At 45.3% G+C, this 12,166-nt stretch overlaps 2 protein-coding genes across 2 annotated transcripts; one reads left to right on the top strand and one right to left on the bottom strand.

Annotated features, from left to right (window-relative positions):
- Positions 1 to 4,183: 4,183 nt before the first annotated feature.
- On the top strand, positions 4,184 to 7,640 carry LOC131883985 (PHD finger protein 14-like). Its single transcript, XM_059231601.1, has 2 exons — positions 4,184 to 4,394; positions 4,825 to 7,640. Exon 2 carries the CDS (start codon positions 4,840 to 4,842, stop codon positions 7,480 to 7,482), a length of 2,643 nt encoding a protein of 880 aa, XP_059087584.1. The 5' UTR covers positions 4,184 to 4,394; positions 4,825 to 4,839; the 3' UTR covers positions 7,483 to 7,640.
- Positions 7,641 to 7,677: 37 nt separating this feature from the next.
- Positions 7,678 to 10,562, bottom strand: LOC131883992 (replication factor C subunit 3-like). The gene is made up of 6 exons (XM_059231610.1): positions 10,484 to 10,562; positions 10,019 to 10,413; positions 8,900 to 9,127; positions 8,246 to 8,406; positions 7,972 to 8,178; positions 7,678 to 7,885 (listed from the first exon to the last, which is right to left on the bottom strand). The coding sequence occupies exons 1-6, from the start codon at positions 10,545 to 10,547 to the stop codon at positions 7,699 to 7,701; spliced, it is 1,242 nt and encodes a 413-aa protein (XP_059087593.1). The 5' UTR covers positions 10,548 to 10,562; the 3' UTR covers positions 7,678 to 7,698.
- Between the last annotated feature and the right edge of the window lie 1,604 nt (positions 10,563 to 12,166).

The following is a 12,166-nucleotide window of genomic DNA, read 5'->3' as shown; positions in this document are numbered from 1 at the left end:
ACTTCATTGTTCGAACTAGCCTGGATTCTCGAGGGCTTGAAGGTGCTCTCAAAACGCACATTAAGCCTCTACGGTCACTACAATTGACCCTAAATCCTGGGTTGGGACAAAGCTCATGGATGTTTTTGAAGACGTACAGTATCAGATACCTTTCGCACCTTCTCTTTGCGCTGTACAGTCCCAACTCTTTTAGTCTCTATACGCCTATAGATGCTCTAGGCATAGATACGCGAGGTTGAATATTCGGCATCAAATTTGACCGATCTGATTGGCTGCCAATTGTCAACGAACATGGGCCTTGTTTGGAAACCTTCCTGACAGGGAGTCAGTTGCCTCCAAAAATTAGGTCGCATGTTTGCATCGCATATTAGGGCAAAGATTTGAATGATTCATGACAAATTTGATCCTTCATGGCTTGAACCAACTCATTCCACAGGGTTAAGATTGTTTTTGTCATTACAATGATACAAGTGTGTTATTACTCAATAAAATGTGGTTGACACACTGATCTTTCTCATGCTGTAAGTCTCAGTTAGACTAAAGCACTTCAAAAAAGAAAGTAATAACATATTCCACAAATTACATTGTTAAGTATGAAGGGACTTGTTTCTTGATAGACTCAGGAAGCACACAAGTGATAATGTTAATCTAAATAATCTAATGAAATATTATAGCAATCTAATCTTATGAAAAAATGGGTTCAGAAAGGATTTAGAAAGTAACAAAATAGTAATAACAATCTAAAATGCCATATCCATGAATCAGCTTGTCTCCAAGTAAAATTTGGCACTGGCCTTGAAGAAACTATTCAATGATCCTTTTCATGATATAGCTCTTTCTTATACAGCGCATCAGCTTAAAATCTGTTTGGAAACTTTTTAGTTTTACTGATTGTTTACATTTTTGAAGTGGAGCCACTTGTCAAACCTCGCGCGTCTCTGAATCCAGGGTCCTTAGTCTCTCCCAACACGAGAGCTCCCTCGTTCCTGTGATGTTCCTAGTGAAACATCTTTGGACTTGTTTGACCTTTTGCAAACCTGCTCAACTCTTTGGGGCCCCAGTGGGTGAAGCATATTCAAGATGTAGCTAAACAATCGACTTGTACAGAGTTAGCATCGTGATGCCATCTCTGGTCTTAAACGTGCGATATATCCAACCACACATTTGAAAAGCTTTACCCACCTTCAACTGGATGTGCTCATCGAACTTTCCATTATTTTGGAGGACTACACCTAAATCTTTCATTGATGAGACCTGCTCAATATCAGTACCTCCATTATCTACGACTGGAGTATTCAAAGGAGTTGACCCAAACGTCATTGAGCGGAATTTCATTCCGTTCAGGGCCATATTACTCTCAGTTAACCACGAGTAGATTATATCTAGGTCCTTTACAAGGCTAGTGCAATCTTGGCCATACCTACCAGAAACTAACATTGAATCGTCAGAATAAGAAGAGAGACTGGCAGAAATACTAAGCTTTTGAAGCGGGGCAACGAATAATATAAAAAAGAGGGGCCCTAAGATCGAACCCTGGGGAACACCTGACATGACATCATGTATGTCACTAAGGGATCCCTCAACCTTAACAATTAGCTTCCTATCATGAATGAAACTTCTTATCCAATTGAGAACCTCGCCTTGGATCCCAACGTCACGAAGTCTATTTAACAAAAGGCCATGATCTACTTTATCAACTGACTCGTGCCTTTCCAGTCCCTCAATGACCTGCTCTAAATGCTCAATCAGTTGAGTAACCGTGCTAAAATGTGCTCGGAACCCGTGCTGGCTGGGAGGAGGGACTTCTTTGACTTCAAGAAACTCAACAAGTTTGGACTTCATGATCTTCTCAAACACCTTCGCAATATGCGGAGTGAGAGAAATCAGACTCTAGTTAGTGGGGACCGACTTATCTCCACCTTTAAAAATTGGAACAACGTGAGCTAACTTTAGTGAGATGGAAACTTGCCCTGATCCAAGATGCAACGCATCAAGTACGAGAAAACAGGAGCAAGAACTAGTGAGCATCTCATAAGAAACTGAGATGTCACGCCATCAGGATCAGGAGAACTTGAAAACCGCAAGTCATTGATGGCCTCTAATGCATCTTGACCTGTGACTACAAGATCATCTAAACAGTCAACTAGACCGACCTTGTCAATCTCAACAGACTCATCTTCAGAGCAATGAGCTGTTGCTTCTGAACTCAGTGGGTTGAAAACACACTAGAGAACTGATCTCCAAGCAAGTCAGCCATAGCCTCTACATTACTAATGGCTGCCCCATCAACCTCAAAAGGCCCAATATGGTGCTTCATCGTTCTCTTAGAGTTCGCATAAGAGGAAAAAGCCTTCGGATTCGACCTGACTTCCTGAACCACCTTACTCTCAGTTTGTAACTGGTCATATTCGATGGAGGGCTTAATCTTACCCAGAACTACGTCCAACTTGTTTTGGAGACTACCCACAATGACTGGATTTAAAGTGCTCTTCAGCCTGCCTTTTTGCTAGTTTGCATCTCCCAATTGAACAAAGTCTTCATATATTTTGGAATTTTAGTCCGTGCCCCACCTTTCGGAACACATTCAGGTATATATTGTTAGATTGGAGCAAACTTCTTCAAAAACTGAAACTAGTTCGTCAGTGGCTGCATCTATGGACGATTCTTGTTTCAGAATTGAAACCAGGTCCAGTTTTTTAAGTCTTTCTATAATCAATGGCCAATGTTCATGTTTGAACTTGAACTTAACAAGACCGACCTTTTTGACCGGTTTTACTCTAGATCACGCCGGCTTCTGAGTAATGGTCGACCCTATCTCAAGAACATGATGATCTGACAGATTACTAGGTGTCACATGGACATACTGGACCAGATCAGGGTCATTGGAAAAGACCAAATCCAGAACGTTATTCGCTCTGGTGGCTTCACCAACATGCTGGGAGAAATTGTGCAAGATCGCAAATTCATCCAGCTTTTCGAACGACTGAGATGTCGATTTCGAGAAATACATTGTTATACATTGATATATCATATACATGATATATATTATACATTGTTTCAAGTGGGAAATTAAGCACAACCATGGAGGTGGCAAAGTAAGGGCTCTACCTCGCCATTAGACTTGTGAGCATGACCCCATTCGGGAAAAAGGGAAAAGTTTTTTGATCGAGATTTCAAATATTGTCTTGATTGGATAAATTGATTTTAACCCCTCTTTTCAGACATGATTAGCCCCATGAAATCAGGAAGAAATTCCGAAGAGAGGAACGACGCATGATGCTCGTGGAATGTAAAGGCAGAGTTCATGGATCGTCATGTGGCATACCTTTTCTTGCCTTTTTTTCAAATATCAAAATTTATCCAAGAGCAACATTTCTATTTTGTGAGCTAAGAAAAATTGATGAACAGAAGACTTTATAGCATGGGATTCTTAAAATGCAATTCACTTAAAGTTTCCATTTATTCCACAAGATTTTAATCAAACATTTTTAACTTTGAATAAAAATATCTGGTTTTTATTAGCTATTGAGGACCATTCTATCTGCCAACAAGGTCATGTTCCAATTTCTTTTCCAATCTATCTCATATCTAAGTCAATGTCATTATCATCCTGCCATTTTAGCCGAATCAAAGTTAGCTTCCCGCTGCCAGTAGGGGCATCAGCTGCAAACTTTCAGCTGACGTTGTTCTCCTTTCGAGGCCAGGGTTCGAACCCTGCCTCCCTTCCGTTCCAGTCAAACCGGGGATAGGCCGCTAAACTGCGGTCCTTTTCAGGGCTGCTAAAAAAGAGGGTCTTACACCATTTCCTTCCATTTTTGCTTTTTAGCGGCAACATTTTGGCGAAATCTGGTTGCAGACGGCAGGATGTTTAAAATCCACCAAGGAATGATTATCTAATTTTTAAAAAGATCGAAATCGCAATAATTTGGATTCATGCTTTGGCAAATCTTTGAGGGTGGAATATTAGATTGGATAAAGTGAAATTCGTGAATTGAAACCAAAAAGTGATGTACGTAACATTACAACATTGGTCTTGTCGAGGTGCATTTTAACTCAGAAACATTCGCTGATGATAATATCTGGTGACTTAAAAATGGCATTAGTTGAATGACTACTTTTATTCGGTTATGATAAATAAATTCAAAACATCTCATTCTTACTTTGGCTCACCACACATGGTTGTTTTATGGCATGACTGAACGCTGATTTCTGTGGGGAGACTTCCTACCGAAGAGAATGTGGTAGTAAAGGAGGCTCCTTTCCTCCTTGCCTCGTTCTCTCCGCGCTCCGTTAGGCTTTTTACTCAGTGAGAAGAGAGGCTAGGCGAGGAAATTTGCCGGAACTTAACACGCCATCGCCAGACTTAGTCGCCTCATAATCTCAGTCATCCGCATGTAAGTAAACGCCTTCTTTAGCAATGAGTTGTTTGACCCTGTGATGCATCCGTCCTTGTAAGGTTGGAACACAGCTGATTGGTTGAGACTCGGATGAAAACATGCTCAGGGTTGCCTCAGAAACGGAATCAGGCCTATATTCGGAGCCTTTCAGAAGGGCTCTTCTCACTTTCAGCTCCTTAAAAACTTATGGCTCATGGCTCTGGTATATTGCTTCCTACCAGTGTCTGCTGTGGAACAAAATCTTAGTGATGGTGAAGGGTGGTATTTTTTGTTCTACACGTGTTTTGAATTGATTGGTAGAAATGGAATGGCACCCCTTGATGTCCATTGCCGGGATTCAAACCTACGACCAAGCACATTCCTCTACCATATGAGTGGCCATACTAGCCAATGAGCTACCTATTACGATTTTTCTGTTTCATTTCAGTGATCGAAATACACCATGGAGTTTCTATTCCGAAATCGCGATCCCGGCAAAAGACAAGTCAAACCCTCTCAAGACATCGCTTTACTTGAGGATCAATTAGCCGGTGATGAGAGCTCGGACGACTCCGAATTTCAAATCGATGAAGAAAAGCACAAGGACAAAGATCGCGATGACAGCTCGGGCGACGACTCTTCCTCCAGTTCCAGCAGTGAAGTCGAATCCGACGACGATGAGGACAATAACGAACTGGACAATCTCAAGCAAGAGCTCAACACGAAGGATCTACTCGCCCTCGCCGCCAAAGTCAAGGCTGAAGCAGTGGAGAAACCGCCGGTTTTGATTTGCGGCGTGTGTTTGGGTCAATCGAGCAGCGATGCCAATGAGATTGTCGAGTGCGACGGTTGTGGCATTTCTGTGCATGAGGGATGCTACGGGATCATGGAGAGTGGTTCCATCGCTTCCACGGTCTCGGAGGCGAGCACCGAGCCGTGGTTTTGCGAGCCGTGTCACGCCGGACTCAAAATCGCTCCCAACTGTGATCTCTGTCCATGTGAGGGAGGCATCTTCAAGGAGACGGACGTGGGACGGTGGGTTCACCTGGTGTGCGCCTTGTACATGCCCGGAGTGGCCTTTGGGCTGCCCGATCGTCTGACCTGCATCACCATATTCGAAATGAACTACGCCAATTGGGGTCGGAGGCCGTGTTCCCTGTGTGAAGAGCCTCGCATGGCCAAGACTGGCGTGACCATCGCGTGTGACGCCGGCATGTGCAAATCATATTTCCACGTGATGTGCGCTCAAATTCACGGCCTCCTCCAGGAGCCCGCTTACGGCGAGTCTGACCCCTATTTGGCTCATTGTCGCGTCCATACGGACAAGACCGTGATTCGCCGACGGAAACACGCCTACCTCACGTTGCTCATCGAGACCAAGAAGCGCAACGTGCTCACGGTCGCTCGACACATGAACAATCCTTTGCCGGCGGTAGACGGGAAACGTGACCTGAGCACGGAAACCCCGGATCAGCGCATTCTCCGGAAGCTCGCCCGACAACAGATCAAGTTCCAGAATGAGACCGTCAAACGCATGCCATGGGTTCCGACGCAGAAGATGGCACGCCTGATCACCACCAGCGCGTCTGCGGTGCGCAAGATACAGCGTATGGGCGAGATCAAGGGCATGAGTGTAGGTCGGCAATTGCTTCACGAGCAGCAAGTTCTTAGTGTGGGCGAGTCCAAGAAGAAATGGGGCGTGGCCCCCGCTTTGACCGTGGAATACGTGGCCTATTATGGAGATCGTCAGAAGCGGATCGAAGAATTGAAATCAAATTTGTCAGAACACATCCATCGGCATTCCCAACTCCGAAAGGAAGAAACCATCATCCGACCCAAGTACGAGCTCTTGAACCGGAACAGCGAGACATCTCGGGAGAAGAATGAGAGCGCTCGGGAACTCGCCCACATGTTTCGCAATACCCTCTCAGTTCTCACTCCTTCCGGGGGAGCCAATATTCCAGATTGTGTGGCATTGAAACCGCTGATCCGGGCCGTGGAGATTATCACGCCCAATGTGCAAGCCAAGGCCACGGTGTGGGGCCAATCCATCTCCATGAAAACCTGTGCTCTGTGCAAAATGACCCGGGACCAGCATCTGCTCGCCCATTGCGACACGTGTCAGTTGAACTATCACATGGGCTGTCTCACTCCGCCGCTCACGCGGATACCGAAAAAATCCAAGTTGTACGGGTGGCAGTGCTCCGAATGTGATAGAGCCACCGCCCACGAGGAGGTGCTGAATGTCGATTTAGGCAGTAACGGACAGAGGAAACGGCGTCAGGCCGCAGCCAAGGCCATGGCCAAGACCTCTCGAGATAACAGCGATTGGGAGTCGGGTTGGGAGCAACTCAAGTCTTGGGAAGATGCCAATGGGAAAAGTGAGGACGATGCTATAAGCGAGGCTCGCCGTCAAAGTCTCATTGAGAGTGCCAGCGTCATCAATCCAACCAACACCAAGACCAAGGAGCAACGCAAGAAGGAGAAGGAAGAACGACGGGAAGAGCGTCGGAAACGGAAGGAGAAGAAACGCAAGAAGAAAGAGGAGCGCAAGAAGCAGCTCCAAAACCTGCAAGATGCCTCATCCGACGGTGAAGAATCGGAGGACCTGGAGATGGTCGAGGACGAGAACGGCTGCACTGTGCGGATCAAGCCCAAAAGCATCAAGTTGAAGATCAAAACACCCAGTAACCCGGCCCTCGCCCCAACCACCAGCAACGGGACGGCGCATCCCTCCTCAACCTCAACCCCCAGCACCACTACCACACCTAACATCCCCATTCCATATAATAATGGGGTCGACGAGGCCCTGAGTCGCAGCAGCGGTGGTTCACCGGTTGAGGTCACGCCCACCAGTGGGAGTCCACCTCGCAAACGCCAGAAACGGCGATCCGCACCCAAAGACCAGGATCTGCGGACATTGTGTGACAAGTGCCACACAGTCGGCACCAATTCGAATCTGGTTCGCTGTGATGAATGCAAAAAGTGTTACCACTTTTCATGTCTCATTCCGCCCTGCCGAAAAAGCCCCAAAGTGATGGGCTACAGTTGGCATTGTAGTGAATGTGACCCATCCGAGGTGGAATCGGACTGGCATCTCGATTGATTGCATTGGTGCGTGAATGTGTGTAAATTGATTGTGAGATTCGAAGTGTCGCGCCGCAGCTAAAAAAGATTCCTTCAGAGAGAAACGAAACCCCCAGCTAATCTCGATCTATGCTCACCAATCTTGATGAGAGATAATAAAGTTTTAGTTTGGTCCCATCTTTACCCTCCAACAATTGAGTGCTTGCTTAGGGAATTGGTGTTGGTTTGAATTTAATTAAAAGTCGCCCATGGTCTCCTCGACGAATTTCATGTAGATGGACATGAACTTGGCCACAAATGCCTCCAAATGGTAAATGCTCTTGTTGCCTTGGGTCAGTCGGTGCTCGTATTGGGACGCCAAATGGGTCACCTCGGTTCGAAGCTCGCCGTCACAGTTTTTCACCAGTTCCTTGTGGAGGCCACTAATTCAAATGGATAAAGCGGGGTTAATGGTAGAGATATCCGACGAGAGAAGGAAACCCAAGCTCTTACAAATGTCCCTCCTTACATGAAAATCACATCCGGGGGAATGCAGTGAGTTAGAAGCTCGTATAATCGACCTCGAACCTCTTGAAGTCGCTTCGGACTCTGTTCTTGGACGATTTGTTGAGCCGTGTCCTTGAGAAAGACTTCCCAATCCAAATCCATAACATCCTGATCGTTCTTAAACGGGTATTGTTGTACCTTACAGGCCTCGGTGAGCAGGATAGCTCGTCTACAAGGGATCGACCGTACTTCAATGTCAGTCAAGTCCATCCAGAAGCTCAAAATGGACCACCTACCTCAGATTGCGTTGGGACTTTTCCGAGATTTTCTGCGCCAATTCTGACGGGAGATTGCAGCCTTCTTTCTTGGCCACAGTTTGGAGGACACGCATCACTTCGTTCACGGACGGGGCTGGGATTCGAATATTCAGGCATCGAGATCGGATGGCCGGAATCACCTAAAATAATCCATCAATGAAATTTGAAATTTAAATATCCTAGTGATCACAATTTTACTTCTCGAAATGTCTCCATCTCATTGTGATTATCTCAGACTGATATATAGTACCTCCTATCACCTTAAAGAAAACGTTATCGCACTCGCGATGGATTTCCAAGTAAATCCCTAAAATCAAAATTTCATTACACTCTCTGGTATGGTTATATTCAGCAGAACAAGTTAGCCTAATAAACCATATTATATTGGTAGCGCATCCTCTCTTCCTTTACGATACACTTGATTGGCTAACCACGTTTAACATTACCGCATGAGGTGCTTTAACAACTTAAATGGCCGAAGAGTGCGATAAGAATTAATAATAGCGGTAATAAAAGAGCAGGAACATTTCATTGCTGAGCCACCAATCATTCGATGGTTGGCTGAGCGAGAGAGAGAGAGAGAGTTGTCCCCAGACTCATTCAACAAATTCAAAAACATCCTGAAAATGTTACCTTGGACGTGGAGTTGGTGACTAGGAGAATCCGGCACGTGGCCATATATTTTTCCATGGTCCGCCTCAGGGCGTGTTGAGCGTCTTTGGTGAGGCGATCAACTTCGGTCAGGACTACCACTTTGAAGTCACGCTGACCTTCACTATTGAGTTGTTGAGACGAGGCCATGGTCTTAATGAGCTCTTGAATCACGATCCGGTCGTAGATTCCCACGTCGCTGGCGTTAACCTACAAACAACCATTTGCTTGACTGAAAAGCATGCCTCCTGGACACACGAACCACGAGTTCAAGCCGCGATGTATCATTCATTATTGGTCGAACTTCGACATGCTAACTGGGTTGAAGGGTCATTCTACGGGCTGGTTTAGGTTTGATTTAGTGGGGCAAGTTCACAACCTACACAATGGGTTCAACATTGGATCATGGAAACATAGAGCAAATAGTCAAGTTGATAAAGCTACTTTTAAGTCATCCGAGGGACGAAGTTGGCTTTTCAATCGCCGATCCGTGCATAAAGGTATCTCAGGTACGGTTACCTGAATTAGACCATGGACTTCCAGACATGGACTGGCAACAAAAGTGAGAATTTCGCTTAGCCGCCAGAACCATGCATCTTATCCCAAATTAGCATTCAATGGGATCAAACCAATTAGCCCCATGAATTAGCGTGATCCAATTGGTTACAATTGGAATCCTCGGTCAGCCACATTAGCTTTGGACGATATAACTTCATACGGAACCGCTTCATTATTAGATGTGCCGGGCCTTTGCTTTTGAGGTTGGATAGGACTTCTTTGAAGACTATGTCAAGGCCATCGGCCATCCTTAATCCTAAGGCCATATTTCTCGAAGTTCTTAACTGGAAGCTCTAGTCCAATCTTTAGGGCGATCCCCATTGGCGGGTTATTCTGCTTTTCCGGGTGATTCCGGGGGTCNCCTTCACTATTGAGTTGTTGAGACGAGGCCATGGTCTTAATGAGCTCTTGAATCACGATCCGGTCGTAGATTCCCACGTCGCTGGCGTTAACCTAAAACCAACCATTTACTTGTCTGAAAAGCATGCCTCCTAACTCCGGGCTCCATTTGGGGTCTGCTGCGGGCGGACTCAAAGCACTCACCTCAATATGATAATTGGAGGCGATGGTGAGGATCTCGATCTTTTTCTTGGACGGCGTCTCAAATCCCTGATGTTCGATCCGCAGGCGATCCACCCCATGCCCGTACAGTTCTCGGAGTAAGGCCATGACACGGGTCTTCTTGCCCGCACCACTCGGGCCGTGAATGAGCAAGTGCGGGAAATCCCCCGAAGACACCAAGCGAGTCAAGTGATCCGACAGCTCCGCGTGATAATCCATCTTGGAGAGCTTCTTGGGACGATGCTTATCCACCCACAACGACATTTTGGCTCTCAAGATATGATCCGTGGGGAAATAATCGGAGGATTGGAAATGGAAAAGGCTTGAAAATTCCTCTCGGGACTTTTTTCGGGCGGGAAATGAGGACCGCAACAACACTAAAGGAAACAATCGGGCGCCAGTGTGAGTTTAGACACACACGCAACCTAGGATTAGGACCCGGCCTACCATGAAAAGTGGACAGGGTTGGTTCCGAGAGATTAGAGACACACTCGGGTAGGGATGTTTTCATGGCAAATATGAAGAGATGATTTGCTCATCCATATACGTCTATCCCATCATGTCTTTGTCTGCTACTCCTCTAACACCATGTCATTCACCATTCTTCGTTGATTGTTCTTGTTCGTCGTAAAGACACATTGACTAGATCCAGCATCTTTCAATTTGGTTGGCGATCATTCGGGTAGCGGTTCTAGACTTCTAGACTTTGGCCCAAGAGAGGAAACATTTCTTTTTCTTCTTTTTTTTCTCGTTAAAAAACTAAATTTTCTCCATCTTTTTCTTTAATTGTATGTTTCAAATATGAAACAACAAACTGTTGATGATTTGATCCAATGTCTTTGGACTCTAGCAATGTAACTTGTACAAATGTCATGGTATATATTTGAATCTCCTTTTGATCTTGGTGCCAGTACTTAGGACGCTTTTAGCAAATCAATGAATTTGGTTTTAGGTTCGACAAGGATCTTTTGATTGAGACAGTTGGTGGGACAAATTCGGAAACTTTTCCCTGACAAATCAACTGATTCTACCCTTACGTGAGTTGGAATTTGTTTGTCAAAGAAAGCAATGGTCAACTTTGAGCTCGGTCAAAAGTCTGTGACAAAAGTTATCAGCTTAAAAAGGAAAAAAAAATGATTCTTCTAGTACTGCATTGGTTATCGTTTGATAAATTGTGATCAAATTGTGATTCAAGGTTAGTCTTGAATGGACAAGCATCTGAGTGGAAGGAGGTAAGGAGTGGGGTCGTGCAGGGGAGCGTGATCGGGCCGTTGCTTTTTCTGGTATATGTTTCAGACCTTCCAACTCGAGTCCAAAACGCAACCTTCTTGAGCATTTTTGCGGATGACACAAAAATAGGAAGACCAATTATTGACAATGTCGCTGATATCAATGCATTGCAAGCAGATGTTGACCAACTTTCTAATTGGGCCTTGGAGAACGCCATGAACTTCAATCCAGAAAAGTGTAAAAACAATGCATCTCGGAGTAAGAAATCCTTGCCAAACGTACACAATCAACTCCGTTCGCATTGAAAATGCACACCCTCATAAAGATTTGGTCATAGTAATATTAGACGATTTGAAACCATCAAAGCACAAAGGCAATATTGCCAAGAAAGCTAACAGTGTCCTTGGTCAAATAAAAAGGTCTTTGTCTGTGAGATCAAGGCAGGTTGTCGTCGATCTTTGTAAACACTTTGCGAGGCCACACTTGGAATTTGGCGTGCAAGTATGGAATCCATGGCTGGTCAAAGAGATCGAAGCTCTAGAGAAGATCCAGAGGCGAGCAATCAAAATAATAGAAGGCTTGTCGGGCTCTTATTAGGCTCGACTGGGAGAGCTCGGACTGACAACTCTACAAGTGCGAAGAAAAACGAGGAGACGCGATTCAAGTTTTCAAAATCATGAAGAATATGGACCATTTGAAGCCTGGCGACCACTACAAATTCGTAGCGCACAACCCAACAACAAGAGAGCAAACCATGAAAAACTTGTCCGTCTCAAATCAACTAAACCTAAGAACACCCACCCGTATATCTTCCCAGTGACCACTCCTTTGGTCCCTGAAGATTAAATCAACTCTATATCACTTGTCAATTTCGCCCCTACAATTTTCGCCCAATGAGTC

Source organism: Tigriopus californicus, chromosome 7 (assembly GCF_007210705.1).
Source record: "Tigriopus californicus strain San Diego chromosome 7, Tcal_SD_v2.1, whole genome shotgun sequence".
Classification (NCBI taxonomy): Eukaryota; Metazoa; Arthropoda; class Copepoda; order Harpacticoida; family Harpacticidae; genus Tigriopus; species Tigriopus californicus.
This window is presented reverse-complemented; position numbering and strand designations above follow the sequence as displayed.